The sequence below is a fragment of the Diaphorina citri genome, unplaced genomic scaffold (assembly GCF_000475195.1).
Source record: "Diaphorina citri unplaced genomic scaffold, Diaci psyllid genome assembly version 1.1 scaffold961, whole genome shotgun sequence".
In the NCBI taxonomy this organism is placed as follows: Eukaryota; Metazoa; Arthropoda; class Insecta; order Hemiptera; family Psyllidae; genus Diaphorina; species Diaphorina citri.
In genome coordinates, this window is record NW_007378392.1 from 58,882 (window position 1) to 76,784 (window position 17,903).

Sequence of the window (17,903 nt, forward strand, 5' to 3'; positions counted from 1 at the left end):
AACTTGTTGCGCACCGTGTTCCACTGGCGATGAGACTTGTTGCGCACCGTTGTGTTTCAATGACTCGTGCTGTTTCTTCAGCTCGGCATCACACTCCTGCAGATGCAACATGTTGTCCAGTTTGTTGACTGTTGCATCCAGTTCAGATTCCCATCCGTCTACTGGGGTGGTGGCTAACTCTCTGACGCGCATGCGTAGCTTCTCTAAGTCCTGTAGGGAAAAGGAGAAGGAGGTAATGATTTAGAACAGAGGATCATATTAAAAGGGGAAATCGATTTTTTTTTTTTTTTTTTTTTTTTTTTTTTTTTTTTTAAAATTTGACAATTTTTTCCTTTTATTCTGCCTCTGTTGATTTCACCATAACTCTCAAACTGATTGTCCAATGTTGATGGGATTTGGTCAACACGTTTATCTCCTAAAGGACATTTGCTCATTAACTTTTTTCGGCTCAATGGGGAATTTGGGAAGCCCATAGGGGCACTTTTTCCAAGTGAGTTCTACAGTTTACCGAACAGTGAAAGGGGACTACCGAACAGTGAAAGTGAAAGGGGGGAATTTTATTTGTGTTCAGCATAAATGCTTGTCATAAATGTAGTTCCCCGCTTAAAACACGACGCTAAATTTCATAACTTGACTTGGACTCGAACCACCAACCTCAAGATCCAGAGTCCACCACGCTAACCACTGAGGTTGGAAGTAATACAACCAACTTACTTCCTGATTCATTCCGGAGTTCGAACTCTCGTCCCCGGAGTCGTACGACATCCGCGACGAGCTGTTGGTCATGGAGGATCCCCCCACACTCCGCACATCACACTTGTCCAAATCAAAGTCCACGTCCAGGCTCTGAGCATCCTCCTGGACATGGGACGAGCGAGGATGAGATTCCAGAACCGTCAGACTGGTCAGTTCTGCCCCCACACCCGGCTCGCGAGGTCCCGTGGGAGATTCACAGTTACTCTGTAGAGATGAAGAGGGATTGTCATTGAACGATTTTTTTTTAGTCTGAAAAAGAAATGTAAAAAAAGAATAGGATTGCTAGCCTAGTTAACTTGGAAGTTAGTACATCACCCTTGTAAGTGATATGTCATGGGTTCGACTCCCATTTGATAGAGGGAACTATAACAACAGAGGTCTTATAATCCTGACATTCAATAGAGAAGGAGGATAAGATAGGAATCAGCAGAGGAGAAGGCCAACCATTCTGAGAACCTTCTCTGTTTAGCATAAATATTGTCCCACACAAGTTTAGTTTTATAATCCAAACCAGCAACCTCTAAATGCAATGTCCATCTTTTATTATTTTTCTTGTGCCCCAAATATTTCTTACCGGTGATGTGACATCATCTTGTTCGTTAAGGATACTCTCCAATGTGGGGGTAATGGCATTGTTTGGAATGTATCGAATGAGATAGAGAGGAGAGAGGAAAAAAATCTAACACATCAACGTTAGTAGAGCTAAATCCCCGATTTGGTTGGGTATTTCGTATAAAAGTTGAAGTTATGTGTACTTATGATGTAATTTTTGGTAATTTTGCAACGGGTTAAAATAAAAGTAAGTAAGTAAGTGTTATTTGTTAATGCCCCTAAGTTTATATGTATTTATCTAATCGGCCTTCGACCGCTGGCAAAGCCATGTTCGTAATAAACTCTGTTATTGGAATGTTGTAGACGTCGTACAAAGAACATTCATTAAAGTCCACAAAGAAATGAAATTCAGGAAAGGAATGTGCAACCACCCAACAAAAGAGAACCTTTTTATGGTAACTTTGCAGAAGTCACGTCCGTGGAAAAGAAAAGCTCTTTTTTGTATTTAACCTAACCCTATAATAACACTAATCACTGCTCTAATTGTGAAAACTCCTTCTTGTGTTTAACCTAACCCTAAGGGAGAAAAAACGAGCTTAAGTAACAGCTAATGAACTTCAGGATAGCAACACAATCAGAGTTTAAACTTGGTTTAACTTTTGGATTAAGCAATCTGATTGGTTGATCTCAAACTATTTGGAATGCTTAATCCAAGAGGTAAACTTTAACTAATAAACTTGGCCACTCGGCCATTAAAGGGCAATTGAAATAGCAAGCCAAAACTCAAATTAAGCTGCTAATCGGGGCTGTATTCAGGGGGGCTAATTTTTCCTCCTTTACTATAAGGTGAACCCCGGCGGATACAATAAAATCTTAGATTCGGACCTGTAGCTAATGAACTAATAAACTCGGCCACTCGGCCATTAAAGGGCAATTGAAATAGCAACCCAAAACTCAAATTAAGCTGCTAATCCGGGCCGTATTCAGGGGGGCTAATTTTTCCTCCTTTACTATAAGGTGAACCCCGGCGGATACAATAAAATCTTAGATTCGGACCTGTAGCTAATTAAATTTTCAACAATAAAAATATGTTGGAAAGAGGTTGAGAGATATGGAATTTGGAGGTAAGAGAGACAGGGGAAGACCAAGAATGAGATTTATGGACAAAGTGAAACAGGATTTGAAAGAGAAGAAGTTGGAAGTTAGCCACGCCAAAACCGAGGCGCATGGAAGAGGTTGATTCAAAACGTCGACCCCACTTGAGTGGGAAAAGACGCAGTAAAAGAAGAAGAAAAAATGTGCGGTAGTTAACCAAACCAATAGCCTTCAGATTGTCTGGTGTTTTACTTACCTTAACATGCAATACTCCAGAGCTAGGCGAATGTACATCCGTCATACGACGTAAATGTGCGGTAGTTAACCAAATCAATAGCCTTCAGATTGTCTGGTGTTTTACTTACCTTAACATGCAATACTCCAGAGCTAGGCGAATGTACATCCGTCATACGACGTAAGTGTTTTATGGCGAGAAGCAATAGATAGGCAATCCACATCCAGCCAGCCATAATAAACCATTTCCTGATGGATCATTAGAGTTAAGCAACATTACTTATGCATGTTTCTTATCTGGATGGGTAATATCTGAGCAACTAGGTGCTGTTGGTTATTCCTGGTCCCACTCAAACTCAGTTGCTGAGTGAGATTCATGAGAGGAGATGAGAAACTTGTCACCGAAAGAAGGATAACAAGTAGTCAATTCCCTAGGATACTTACCTCACTGAAGTCCAGATGCATAGATGTCACATCTAGTTTTTCCTCACATGGTTCCTCCATAATAAACCATTTCCTGATGGATCATTAAAGTTAAGCAACATTATGCATGTTTCTTATCTGGATGGGTAATATCTGAGCAACTAGGTGCTGCTGGTTATTCCTGGTCCCACTCAAACTCAGTTGCTGATTGAGATTCATAAGAGATGAGAAACTTGTCACCGAAAGAAGGATGACAAGTAGTCAATTCCCTAGGATACTTACCTCACTGAAGTCCAGATGCATAGATGTCACATCTAGTTTTTCCTCACATGGTTCCTCCATAACATGTTCATCAGAACAATCATCAGAACAAATGCGGCCTTCGGCCGCTGGCAAAGCTAGCTATGTTGCAAATAATAAACATATTGCGGCCTTCGGTCGCTGGCAAGGCCAGTGTACTTCGTTTCGTTAATACATAAAAGGCAATGCGGCCTCCGGCCACGGCAAAGCCGGTTATGTAAGCTTGGTTAAAAAATTTGGATTCTAGGACTGAATAGTCCAAGCTAGATTTCAGCAGACTTACCTTGGACAGTGTAGCCATGGCCAGTATTATAGAACATGTTCATCAGAACAAATGCGGCCTTTGGCCGCTGGCAAAGCTAGCTATGTTGCAAATAATAAAGATATTGCGGCCTCCGGCCGTGGGAAAGCCGGTTATGTAAGCTTAGTTAAAAAATTTGGATTCTAGGACTGAATAGTCCAAGCTAGATTTCAGCAGACTTACCTTGGACAGTGTAGCCATGGCCAGTATTATATTGCCCTGGAGAGGATGGCTAGGTAGATTACTTAGAATCAGGGGTTCTATCGCACACACTTCTCCTCTGCTACCACTAAACAAACATTTGGACTCCACAGAGCGAACTCCGAGTGTTCGTTTGAAGCTGAGTTGAAATACAGAACCTCCTGTATCTGTGGATGGCTAGGTAGATTACTTAGAATCAGGGGTTCTATCGCACACACTTCTCCTCTACTACCACTAAACAAACATTTGGACTCCACAGAGCGAACTCCGAGTGTTCGTTTGAAGCTGAGTTGAAATACAGAACCTCCTGTATCTGAACATACGGCTATTTGAGTGGAATCTGTGAACTGAGATAAAGAGGGAGAAAAAAACGAGCTTAAGTAACAGCTAATGAACTTCAGAGTTTAAACTTGGTTTAGCCAGCCTAGTTAGCTTATGATTCATCCAGATGAATATGGCAGCAAGGAGTCATCGACCCAAAATGAAAGAACCAATCAGAATGCGAGAACTCCTTGCAATGTTGCAATTAAGGTAAAGGTCTATTTTTATAAACTCTCTCTTTTAAAAAGCAGAGGTAGCTTCGATCTGTAACCTTTTTTTTTTTTTTTTGAGGGTCAAGTCCAAGAGGTTGAATTCTAGAACAGGTAAAGATGGTATCTATTTTTAGTACTCGCATCGGGGTTGGTAGTGCCTCTGCCTTGTAAGCGCTAGGCCGCGGGTTCGATTCCCGCCCGGAAAAGTTGACCACAGAGTACAAGAGAGATAGTTTGAGAAATACCTCTGTTTTGACTTAAAAAGAGGTGCTCCTTCGGGATTCAGGAAAATTCACAGGAAATCAGGAAAATTCACAAGAAATCAGGAAAATTGATTAGCCGCTTTTAAAAAGTTTGATTTTGAAATTGATTAAATTGAAATAGAAAAGTGAAAACTTCAAAAAACAAGGTACACAACTAACGCCGTGTAATTGTTCGAACAGATATGCAATGTGTTATACAGATTTCATTTTCGTTGCATATTGCATACTCAAACTATTTTTCAGCTTTTTCCCCATGTGCGGACGGGGTCGGCATTTTTCGTCAGCCTCTCAATCAGCCTAGGGTGATCGCTTTGGGCTGACATTTGGTTTTGACTACAAAAATTTACGAGTGAATGTCATTGTCACTCAACCTTTGCTATTTCTTCAGCAAGGGGAATTTCAGACTGGTATCCTCCCTGTTTGAAGTCCCCCCGGCCAAAGAGGCATACCTCGACACAGAGGGCATACATTTAATGTAAATCCGAAAAAATGTAAAAAAAACAAAAAACCAGTTTTTTTTTTTTTTTTGGTTCTCTGGACAAAATTTACACCACCACTTTCGTGTTCCTGGTAAAAAGACCTTTAATTTGATATATAGGTCGACTAGGTTTGTATAAGTAATTCTATGGGAACAGACAGACAGAATGACAGACAGACAGACGACACCGAAGCGAATACAATAGCCCGTCCACTATATATTTTTTATTACTATTGTAATAATAAAGGAAGGACGGACTAAAAATCAGATTGCTTAATCCGAAAGTTAAAAACATAAACCGAGTTTAAACTCGCTTTGTAGATTCAGCCACATTAGAGAATCAAAGTTAATTGATGCCCAGGACCACAATTTGAAATCAAAGTCAATCCAATTGGAGTAAAAATTCTAGACTTGGATTAAGATAGTTACAAGTCCAATGCACAGCCATATACTTTGCTACTGCACAGCCATAATTATACTTTGCTATATTAAGGTGAGATGGATAAGACATGATACCCATTCCAACATAAGGGCAAACATTACCAAGACATGGTCAATGTTTTATGATAACATGTAACACATTATACAGCAGGAAAAGAGTTTCAAATAAAACACATTATACATTTGATGAGTATCAATGGAAATTCTCATCTTTTGAGTCAAATAAACACATTACTTCTAAAATAAAATATTGCGTGTAAAATAAATCAATTGATCAATGTGTGTAATCATAATCATCAATGAATCATTCTTATCCAGTTATCAACATAATGTTATTGTTATCATATTTGTTATCAATTAATCACAAAAAAGTATTGGAACTGACTTCATATTGATAGTATATGTTGTGTAATAGCTAATGCTGAGTACCTAACCCATGTGAATAACTCAATATTTTACCTTAATAATAGCATTATTCAGCATTTCCTGCCAGGCACTGTCAAACTTCCATTCATGTTGCTTGCTGAGAAACCTGGCCTCTGCCAGTGCAACAGTTTCTTTGGCTGCCTGATGAATCTCTGTGAAAGAAACAGGCAAATCAATTGTGTTGAAAATTTGGGTTATTTTGGAAGTAGAAAAAAAAGGTACGTACGTACGTACGTACGTACGTTACGTACGTACGTACGTTACGTACGTACGTACGTTACGTACGTACGTACGTTACGTACGTACGTACGTTACGTACGTACGTACGTTACGTACGTACGTACGTTACGTACGTACGTACGTTACGTACGTACGTACGTTACGTACGTACGTACGTTACGTACGTACGTACGTTACGTACGTACGTACGTTACGTACGTACGTACGTTACGTACGTACGTACGTTACGTACGTACGTACGTTACGTACGTACGTACGTTACGTACGTACGTACGTACGTTACGTACAGACCATGGGCTAAAAACCACTTTTTTGGAATCAGGGGACCCCAAAACGGATATTTCCACCCATTTCCCGATTTTGAAAATTTGGACCGATTGCAATACTTTCTCATTACCTTGTATAGGTTCCCTATACGTAAGGGTAATAGAAAGTAAAAAACTTGATTTCATTTGGGGTATTATTTATTTTTAAGTCTTGTCAATACTATCCAGAGTGCCTAGTAGGAACTATATACATAGGAACTTAATTAGTTCATTATAATTATCTACTTGAAATTTAACAAACTGACTACCATTAATTTTTCTAAAACCTAAAAAAAAAACTCAGAGTTGAATTAGGTACCATTTGCTCTCTGGAATTTGACAGCTGCTTTCTGACATTCTTGCTGAGCCTGCTTGGCAATTTCCAGAGCTTCATAATATGGCCTAGCTCGCTCTATACAGGAACCTAGTTGTCTATTGAGTATTTTCAGTCTCCGAGTTGATTCGTTCATTAGCATCCTAAATGTTGTATTGGATTCCTGTAACAAAATAGCATGCCCATCATAAATGAGACATACCTGATATCTGTGCACAAGGAAAAGAATTCACATTTTGAAAGTCCCCCTTTGTGTTATTACCATGATAAGTGCAAAAAAAGTGTCCCTTATGAGATAAAACAAAAAAATTGATTCTACTGTATGAAACTTACATCTAATTCCATTTCTAATTTATTGATATCATCGGTAGCATTGTTCAGAGCCTCCAACTCAATCTGAAACAAATTTATTCAAATTAAATGAGTAGGAGAAAAAAAATCAAGACGGATATCATTGCATGATATTTAAATGAATTATTAACCATGAAGATGTGCAAGAATTCAAAATTACTTCCTGGTACTCTGATCAGCTAACCACAAACCCACTGTGATATTTTTAATTGTGACAAAAGTCTAGGTACCTACTTGTAACATGAGATAAAACCAAGGTACATACTCAATTAACTGTCTTCATGACAATATCTGCAAAAGTAAAGAGGCAAAAAACCCTCTGTTCAAAGATATCAAAGACCCAGTTTTAAAACAATCAATGAGGGCTGCATCCCGGAGAGCAATTCCATTTCAGTACCTATTTCACAATAGCTTCATGTCACAGAAACTATTAGAGTGGGTATGAAAGGCTTTTAAAGTTTTTCTTCTGGAATATTCTCATAACTTCTTGAAAGAACAAAATGTAACGTTTTCATGGACTGAGAGCTTAGATTATTGTCTTACGGGTTACTCGTTCTAATGGTAACAGGTTACTCACTTGTATCCTAGGGTCCAAATCACTCTCTGGCTCTGGAGACTCTTCAAACGGTTCAGTGCTGTCACCAGCCATATCGGTATCACAAAGATTAAAATAAAACTCAGACCTTTAGTCAAACATTTGCCTGCTATCCCAGTAGGTGAACAGATGAACTTTACGGAAGGGTGGGCACTACAAGTTGTCCCATTCTACTGATCTAGGGGAGATTCCATTCTTACAAACTTTCAACAGGGGATTTAAGATTACTAAAAAATATCATTATGAAGAAATGAACGAAATTAAAACTGCATTTAATCAGGAGATAAAGGAAAATTAATTTAAAAACTCCAGAAGTCCAGAAACCAGAAGAGGAAACCAGAAACCAAATCCAAATTTTAATTTTTTGTTTACTTTTTTGAATGGGAATCAGCTGTTTAGAAAAATGCACTGCGTGTTGCGTCAACTCCAGTATTGTTGGGCGTTTTATAGAAATTAATTTTGAGTCTGAGTAGCGCATAAACTGTGAGGTCTGCCTTGTAAGTGTTAGGTCGCGGATTCGATTTCCGCTCGGGCAGAACTTTATACTAAACGGAGGAGGTTCGTTCTCAGAACGGCTGGGTTTCTCCTGTTATGTCTTTCTTCTCTCTTCGCTTTCGGGACGATAAGACATATTTTAGAGTTACAGTTACCTCTGTCAAACCTCTTGAGGAAAAAAAAAAACTGTGAATAAATAGTTCGAGGAAAAAATTATTTATTTACAAAATTTCAAGTAAATAGGTAGATATCTTATTACATATTTAAATTAAACTCCTAAAATTGACTAGAAATAAATTTATTGAACAGGTTGACACCGAATTTGAGTCAGGAATCTCAGGTGCTACCATGTGCTGATACTGCTGATCGATGCTGTTATACATTTTTCCTTTCCATCGTATTGTCCTGATGTTTGAGATCGTTCTTCACCTGAAAAATATTTCAAATAAATAGGTAGATATCTTATTACATATATTTAAATTAAACTCGTAAAATTGACTAGAAATAGTAGAAATAAATTTATTGAACAGGTTGACACCGAATTTGAGTCAGGAATCTCAGGTGCTGCCAAATGCTGATCTGCTGATACTGCTGATCGATGCTGTTATACATTTTTCCTTTCCATCGTATTGTCCTGATGTTTGAGATCGTTCTTCACCTGAAAAATAAAACATAATGCATCAATATTTGGGGTGAGTATTTAGGCTTGGTGTTGGTGCGATTTTAACTGGGTTTTAAAGGAACCTTATATTTCAGGATGAAATCCGCCTCAGGCGGGAATCTTATCCACGACCTGGCGCTTACAAGGTGGACGCCCTTCAAGCTAATGAGGCTGGAGGTACTTACTTGGTTTTTATCCCGTCTGCTGAACATCGTCTCCATCAAGTGAATGACAGGGACCTCTACAATCAAGTAAACCTTATATTTCAGGATAAAATCCGCCTCAGGCGGGAATCTTATCCACGACCTAACGCTTACAAGGTGGACGCCCTTCAAGCTGATGAGGCGGGAGGTACTTACTTGGTTTTTATCCCGTCTGCTGAACATCGTCTCCATCAAGTGAATGACAGGGATCTCTACAATCAAGTACAAGATCAAACTGAGACTATACAGATAGATGACGTCACCACATGATCCCCAGATCTGAAACAAGTAGAGGTTAGAACCTTATATTTCAGGATGAAATCCGCCTCAGGCGGGAATCTTATCCATGACCTAGCGCTTACAAGGTGGACGCCCTTCAAGCTGATGAGGCTGGAGGTACTTACTTGGTTTTTATCCCGTCTGCTGAACATCGTCTCCATCAAGTGAATGACAGGGACCTCTACAATCAAGTACAAGATCAAACTGAGACTATACAGATAGATGACGTCACCACATGATCCCCAGATCTGAAACAAGTAGAGGTTACTGTACATACAATCACGTTTATCACATATTTCATAATTAAATTGTTTTAAATACCTATTATCACAAACATATTATGAATTATGAGAGAACTAATAGAAAGAGCTTCTAATGGGTTTACATGGGCACGATCGACTTTAAACAGAAAGATTAAACAGAAAGATTCTTTCTCAGAACGGCTGGATGTCTCCTATCTTGTACTTCCTCTCTCTTCGATTTCGGAACGATAAGACCTCGGCGATTTCTATCAAACCTCTTTAAATAAAAATTAAAAACTGACCATCGAAAATTTTGACCGAATAGGTTGGTAGGTACCTACATTACTTTCCTTCCTTTAGATTTAGAATAGTCTTTATCACATTTCATAATTAAATTGTTTTAATTACCTATTATCACAAACATATTATGAATAATTATGAGAGAACTAATAGAAAGGGCTTAGAATGGGTTTACATGGGCACGATCGACTTTATCGTAAACAGAAAGATTCGTTCTCAGAACGGCTGGATGTCTCCTATCTTGTCCCTCCTCTCTCTTCGATTTCGGAACGATAAGACCTCAGCGATTTCTATCAAACCTCTTTAAATAAAAACTTACCATCGAAAATTTTGACCGAATAGGTTGGTAGGTACCTACATTACTTTCCTTCCTTTAGGTCTTTAGGATAAGAAAAGTAAAAATCGTAAAATCTAATCATCAAAATCTGACAAACAAGCCACCTCCACACTTACCAGTTTGGCCACGGAGAACGTGCCCGAGGTTCGACTGGACGCAGCCATCATCTGTTGGAATGGAACGTTGAGTAAATGAACCCAGAACGAGAGTCGACTCAGTACTGCGATGAATCGAGACCGGATCAAACTGTCGAAAGCTCCTGAAGGAAGAAACGTTTAGAAATGCTGAGCACATTGCATAATCAAAAAGTTACTAGGCATTCATAAAAAAAAAATGTTTTTATTTTGTCGTTGTTTCCATTTTGTAACTAATGGAGCAGTTGCAGCTGGGTAAAAATTATTAATACATACATATAATATGTCGATTCCCACGTAAAAAGTTGTGAGAACTCCAAATCTGAGGTCGAAAAAATAACTGTGAAAGGTCGAAAATTCAATTTTTACTTCTTTTCCGTTCTAATGAAAGAGTTCAAAGATGTGTGACGTCAGATTTCAGGCAGTTGCCTCGAAATCCCGTTGGTCCTCATTTTTCCTGTTCTTTGACTTGAAACCTCACCCAAGTAAGCGCAACTATTCTATTCTGTAGATCTAACCTAACCTACGAATCGAGACCGAATCAAACTGTCGAAAGCTCCTGAAGAAACGTTTAGAAATGCTGAGCACATTGCATAATCAAACAGTTACTAGGCATTCATAAAAAAAATGTTTTTATTTTGTCGCTGTTTCCATTTTGTAACTAATGGAGCAGTTGCAGCTGGATAAAAATTATTAATACATACATACCTATATGGTCGATTCCCACGTAAAAAGTTGTGAAAAATCCAAATCTGAGGTCGAAAAAATGACTGTGAAAGGTCGAAAATTCAATTTTTACTTGTTTTCCGTTCTAATGAAAGAGTTCAAAGATGTGTGACGTCAGAGTTCAGGCAGTTGCCTCGAAATTCCGTTGGTCCTCATTTTTCCTGTTCTTTGACTTGAAACCTCACCCAAGTAAGCGCAACTATTCTATTCTGTAGATCTAACCTAACCTACGTTACTTACAACAGTACGCTACGTAAGAGTAGTTCCTACTTTCTCCCTCTTTCGAATAGGTTTTCATTCTTAACATTCGAAAGCTCCTTTTATTAATAGTTAGGACCTCTTGACTTGCAACACTCTGCTTCAGGGGAGGGCGATTTTTCCTGTCCTTTGACTTGAAACCTCACCCAAGGAAGCGCAACTATTCTATTCTGTAGATCTAACCTAACCTACGTTACTTCCAACAGTACGCTACGTAAGTGCAGTACCTACTTTCTCCCTCTTTCGAATAGGTTTTCATTCTTAACATTCGAAAGCTCCTTTTATTAATAGTTAGGACCTTTTCCATCTTGGAGGGCAAAAGAGAAGGATCACAACCAAGAGGCAGACCTCGTTTGAACTACATCAACCAGATTGTGAAGTATTCCGGATCCAACTCTTACACGGAAATGAAAAGGAAGACGTCAAATAGAGAAGAGTGGAGAGCTTAGGCAAAATAATTGTGTTGAAAATTTGGGTTATTTTGGAAGTAGAAAAAAAATTGCTAAATATGATAGGCAACTAAATTAGATGATGTGAGGCATACTATGGGAGGAGCATGCTACAACGCAGACCACATGCATTTTTTTTTATTTTTTATTTTTATTTTAATTAATGTAGCAGTTATTTCATTGCTATGAAATAAAAACCATGGTGAAACACTTTAAAAAAAAATCTGGTGTGAACATCACACGACTTTCTATTACATTAAACTACTCAACTGTAAGTCGGACAGTTCTAAAAGTTTCACCATTCGATTCGGCGTGAAAAATCCCATGGGATCAACTATTCTCTTGCTTATTTGGTAACGGTTCACAAATAAAAGGGAAATTTGTTGACACAGGGGAGTATCGAACCCGCAACTTCTCAACTGTAAGTCAGACTGGACCTCCAAACATACGTGTGAACTGGAGATCTTGCTTTAAAAAAATCACCAGATCACATTACTTTCCTTCCTTTAGGTATAGGATAAGGAAATGAAAAATGGGCCCCGACTTTTCGAAGGCTCAACGTTTTGGGCCCCCTTAAAACTGGTTTAGTAAATTTTGCTTGAAATGTTGAATATTTTTGTCAAATTTCATCATAACAGTACGAGAGACAAGAGTTTTTGCTGAAGATTTATATAATCAAAAACAGCATCTACACACTACATACTTGTAAATTTTTCGCCATACACAGGATACGAACTGGCGACCCTTGAGTTTCCCGCACGTCTTGAGCAGACTGTATGCAGTAAGGAATCCGCTTACTGAGAGGAACACATCGTTGACTAGGGCACCGGAATGATCTTCTACTTCTACTTCCCTTTGTCCCAGCTCTCTTGTATGGGTCAGTTGGAGTGATTCTCTAATAATTTTCTTGAGGATATAATTCCATGCCTTTGAGAAGGAAAGAGATAGTGGAGTGAATTCTGGAGAACAAAGGAGAGAAAACGTGCAAGGTATTTTGGGAGATGAGAAATTTCTCGTCTCGCAATTTTCCCACGAGACGAGACAAAATCCCTTTCTTGTGTCTTAAATTTTGAGACTAGACTAGAAATTTCTAATCTCGTCGTCGTGCATCACTAATTGACTCGTATAATTATTTGATTGTTTCATTGCTTGACCGACCTGCGTTATATATGTAAATAACCTCGCACTTTATAAAAGCCATGACAGAAGAATCCAACCTCAGTGGTGTAACTGGTGTATGGTTAGAAGCACGTTGAATCTCAGATCTGGAAGTTACTGGTTCCCCTCCAAGGCAAGTCATAACATTTAGCGGGCTGTATTAATCGGGGAACAACAATTGTGACAAGCTTTCATGCTGAAATTCCAAAAACTAAATCATCTTTCAGTATTCCCACCTCCTACTCACCATGTCAGCTTCGTTAAAAAAATCAAGACGGATATCATTGCATGATATTTAAATGAATTATTAACCATGAAGATGTGCAAGAATTCAAAATTACTTCCTGGTACTCTGATCAGCTAACCACAAACCCACTGTGATATTTTTAATTGTGACAAAAGTCTAGGTACCTACTTGTAACATGAGATAAAACCAAGGTACATACTCAATTAACTGTCTTCATGACAATATCTGCAAAAGTAAAGAGGCAAAAAACCCTCTGTTCAAAGATATCAAAGACCCAGTTTTAAAACAATCAATGAGGGCTGCATCCCGGAGAGCAATTCCATTTCAGTACCTATTTCACAATAGCTTCATGTCACAGAAACTATTAGAGTGGGTATGAAAGGCTTTTAAAGTTTTTCTTCTGGAATATTCTCATAACTTCTTGAAAGAACAAAAATACAAAATGTAAGGTTTTCATGGACTGAGAGCTTAGATTATTGTCTTATGGGTTACTCGGTCTAACGGTAACAGGTTACTCACTTGTATCCTAGGGTCCAAATCACTCTCTGGCTCTGGAGACTCTTCAAACGGTTCAGTGCTGTCACCAGCCATATCGGTATCACAAAGATTAAAATAAAACTCAGACCTTTAGTCAAACATTTGCCTGCTATCCCAGTAGGTGAACAGATGAACTTTACGGAAGGGTGGGCACTACAAGTTGTCCCATTCTACTGATCTAGGGGAGATTCCATTCTTACAAACTTTCAACAGGGGATTTAAGATTACCTACTAAAAAATATCATTATGAACTTTATGAAGAAATGAACGAAATTAAAACTGCATTTAATCAGGAAATAAAGGAAAATTAATTTAAAAACTCCAGAGTCCAGAAACCAAAAGAGGAATGAGGAAACCAGAATTCCAGAAACCAAATCCAAATTTTAATTTTTTGTTTACTTTTTTGAATGGGAATCAGCTGTTCAGAAAAATGCACTGCGTGTTGCGTCAACTCCAGTATTGTTGGGCGTTTTATAGAAATTAATTTTCAGTCTGAGTAGCGCATGAACTGTGAAGTCTGCCTTGTAAGTGTTAGGTCGCGGATTCGATTTCCGCCCGGGCAGAACTTTATTCTAAACGGAGGAGGTTCGTTCTCAGAACGGCTGGGTTTCTCCTGTTATGTCTTTCTTCTCTCTTCGCTTTCGGGACGATAAGACATTTAGAGTTACAGTTACCTCTGTCAAAACTCTTGAGGGGAAAAAAACTGTGAATAAGTACCTAGTTCTAGGAAAAAATGATTTATTTACAAAATTTCAAATAAATAGGTAGATATCTTATTACATAGGTATTTAAATTAACTCGTAAAATTGACTAGAAATAGTAGAAATAAATTTATTGAACAGGTTGCCACCGAATTTGAGTCAGGAATCTCAGATGCTGCCAAGTGCTGATCTGCTGATACTGCTGATCGATGCTGTTATACATTTTTCCTTTCCATCGTATTGTCCTGATGTTTGAGATCGTTCTTCACCTGAGGGAATAAATTTAAAATCTTGAGGAAAAGAGTGCAGTATGTTCTTCCACGATAAGGATGAAATGGTTTCAAATTTCTTTTCCGTGTGACACTGACTTCGTGAATATCTGATTATTGTCACCTTCATTCCTAAGCCAGCCACTCGCTATCAGGTAGACCTGATCAGGTGTCAGGTATACTTGATAGAGTCAGTTCTACCTGATAGTGTGTGTGCTCATCAGGTGTCAGGTGTACCTGTCAGGTCTACCTGATAATGAGTGGCTGGCCTAAGGTGTAAATTTACATTGATAATTACACCTGCAAAGTGTTTATCTTTCAGTATCATCAATATCTCATTTACCTAATTTGGTTAAAACCTACATTCCAAGATACATTTACCAAGATCATCAGTGATGAATCGAGATTGTCACCTTCAGCTCGAGTTTCAACAAAATGATAGGTAGAATAAGTCACATTTTCTAATCTCGTGAGACAAAATAAACAATCTCAATTCAGGTGATAGGTGAATATGTTTGTGATGATTGTGATGGGGAAAACTGAAATTTTTTCACATTTTTAGCTAGGTAGTTAGGGATCTATTATGATAACTTGATAACAATAGCTAGTATACCTACCTACAAGAGTGCTTGAAGCTTGAATGCAATCCAGTGGAATACGTAGAATGTATATCTATGTGTGTAGGGAGTAGGGATGTATAACATTGTCGTCTCGTCTCGCAATTTTCCCACGAGACGAGACAAAATCCCTTTCTTGTGTCTTAAATTTTGAGACTAGACGATAAATTTCTAGTCTCGTCATCGTGCATCACTAATTGACTCGTATAATTATTTGATTGTTTCATTGCTTGACCGACCTGCGTTATATATGTAAATAACCTCGCACTTTATAAAAGCCATGACAGAAGAATCCAACCTCAGTGGTGTAACTGGTGTATAGTTATAAGCACGTTGGATCTCAGATCTGGAAGTTACTGGTTCCTCTCCAAGGCAAGTCACAACATTTAGCGGGCTGTATTAATCGGGGAACAACAATCGTGACAAGCTTTCATGCTGAAATTCCAAAAACTAAATCATCTTTCAGTATTCCCACCTCCTACTCACCATGTCAGCTTCGTTGACAATCGTGTTGAGGAACAAAACGTTTGTCCACCAATTCCTCCGACACTCCTCAACGATGGGCAAGATCTTCATACTCCAGAATGGACCGTCACTAATGTCGGCCAACAGGATTGTGGTGAAGCCGAGGGTGAAGAAATAGGCCGGGTATAACCTGCGAACACAAGTTACTCAAGTTAGAAGTTCAGTCAACTGGACGACTGGACCTCCAAACATACGTGTGAACTGGAGATCTTGCTTTAAATGTGCGGACGTTCCTAAGAAAAATCCCCTTCCCTTAGTGAATAGAATTTCTCCAATGAAAAAACATTAAAAAATCACAATACATAACAAAACAAAGGAAACATAAAAGAAGCAAAAATTTTTTATCAGGGAGTTCTAGCAGTTCAGAGATGAAGAATTAAAAAGAATAAAGGATTATAAAGGATAGGGGAAGAATAAGAGAGTGAGAGAGAAAGAAGAAGAAGAAGAAGGGGAGAGAGAGAAGCAAGCGATAAGCCAGTTGTGAAAAAAGGAAAGGAATACGAGTAGTACGAGTACGTATAAATCGTACAATGAGGTAAAAAAGACCTTAAGTCTTATCAGTTTATGTATTTTCTTATGAAATCAATCTTATCGATCGTCCTGACTTATTGATTATGAATAAATGGATTCAGCAGTCTAGCGTTACGATTATAATGCGACAGCTGCGACGATTCAGGTAGGACACCTGAATCATTCGACTGATAAGAAAAGAGAATTCTGTCAATGGTAGGAACATTGACGGCACATGTGCTATGAGCAAAATTATTTAAAATGAACGAAAAAATAAATCAATAAAATAAATTCTACATATTACAATAATACTAGAATGTACGTGTGGTACACTGGTACATAAATCTGGGCGCATGGCATCGACAGTGCACCCGGTCAAGTTCCATTAAGAACGCCTGTGTATCTTTACATGAACCGGTTCGGCAGGTCACCTTCATACATAGTTACTTAGCTACTATTAGCTGTGAAAGCTAGGTATCTATGTTATATACTCGTATGGCGAAGAAACTCAAAATAAATACGGAAGCAACATCCCCATGTGAAAAAGACGACGATTCAGGTAGGACACCTGAATCATTCGACTGATAAGAAAAGAGAATTCTGTCAATGGTAGGAACATTGAGAGCACATGTGCTATGGGCAAAATTAAAATGAACGAAAAAATAGAAAGTAATAAATCAATAAAATAAATTCTACAATCTACATATTACAATAATACTAGAATGTATATGTGGTATACTGGTACATAAATCTGGGCGCATGGCATCGACAGTGCACCCGGTCAAGTTCCATTAAGAACGCCTGTGTATCTTTACATGAACCGGTTCGGCAGGTCACCTTCATACATAGTTACTTAGCTAGTATGAGCTGTGAAAGCTAGGTATCTATGTTATATACTCGTATGGCGAAGAAACTCAAAATAAATACGGAAGCAACATCCCCATGTGAAAAAGGAGAGATTAGTCTAACAACGAGAGTGATAAAAATGTCTTCTTTCAGGAAGAAGAAGAAGATACCTACCTAAATAAATAATTCATTATTGTTTTATTCTTCTTCTTTTTCGTTGTCTTTTGAATTTGTGATTTTCTTTTTGTTCCCGGATTTTCACGAATATAAAAACAAAGCGATGTCGTCTTAATTTCCATCAAACAGACTTTCGTGTTCTTGTTATAAAATGTATGCGGGACTTTAGCTCGGAATAATTTGAATAAAGTTGAATCTTGTATCTATCCAGCAACTTGTCAACTAGCGGTGTACACAGTTCCGCATGGAACACGCTGGAACAACGTCGAGAATGTCCGGTTTTTGGAACGGTGACCGTCACGGTTTACTGATCAACTGGAGACTAAATCTTCCGAGGACAGCTGGTTGAAAAAGAAATCTACTTGATGGTATGAAAATGTTCAAGGTACCTACTAAAGTTGTTA

At 38.4% G+C, this 17,903-nt stretch overlaps 2 protein-coding genes across 2 annotated transcripts in view; both read right to left on the reverse strand.

The window, feature by feature from the left end:
* The window catches only part of LOC103513353 (vacuolar protein sorting-associated protein 8 homolog), a 31,528-nt gene extending 23,646 nt beyond the window's left edge, over positions 1-7,882 (reverse strand). Inside the window, exons 1-6 of the mRNA XM_026826572.1 lie at positions 7,811-7,882; positions 7,216-7,278; positions 6,868-7,045; positions 6,037-6,155; positions 4,167-4,209; positions 3,845-4,020 (exon numbers count right to left, since the gene is read on the reverse strand). Coding sequence (XP_026682373.1) covers positions 3,845-4,020; positions 4,167-4,209; positions 6,037-6,155; positions 6,868-7,045; positions 7,216-7,278; positions 7,811-7,882 — 651 coding nt within the window. The remainder of the gene's footprint in view (positions 1-3,844; positions 4,021-4,166; positions 4,210-6,036; positions 6,156-6,867; positions 7,046-7,215; positions 7,279-7,810) is intronic.
* A 901-nt stretch (positions 7,883-8,783) lies between these two features.
* LOC103513356 lies at positions 8,784-13,908 on the reverse strand. The gene is made up of 5 exons (XM_026826573.1): positions 13,837-13,908; positions 12,653-12,839; positions 10,462-10,604; positions 9,592-9,714; positions 8,784-8,981 (listed from the first exon to the last, which is right to left on the reverse strand). Exons 1-5 carry the CDS (start codon positions 13,906-13,908, stop codon positions 8,928-8,930), a joined length of 579 nt encoding a protein of 192 aa, XP_026682374.1. The 3' UTR covers positions 8,784-8,927.
* Between the last annotated feature and the right edge of the window lie 3,995 nt (positions 13,909-17,903).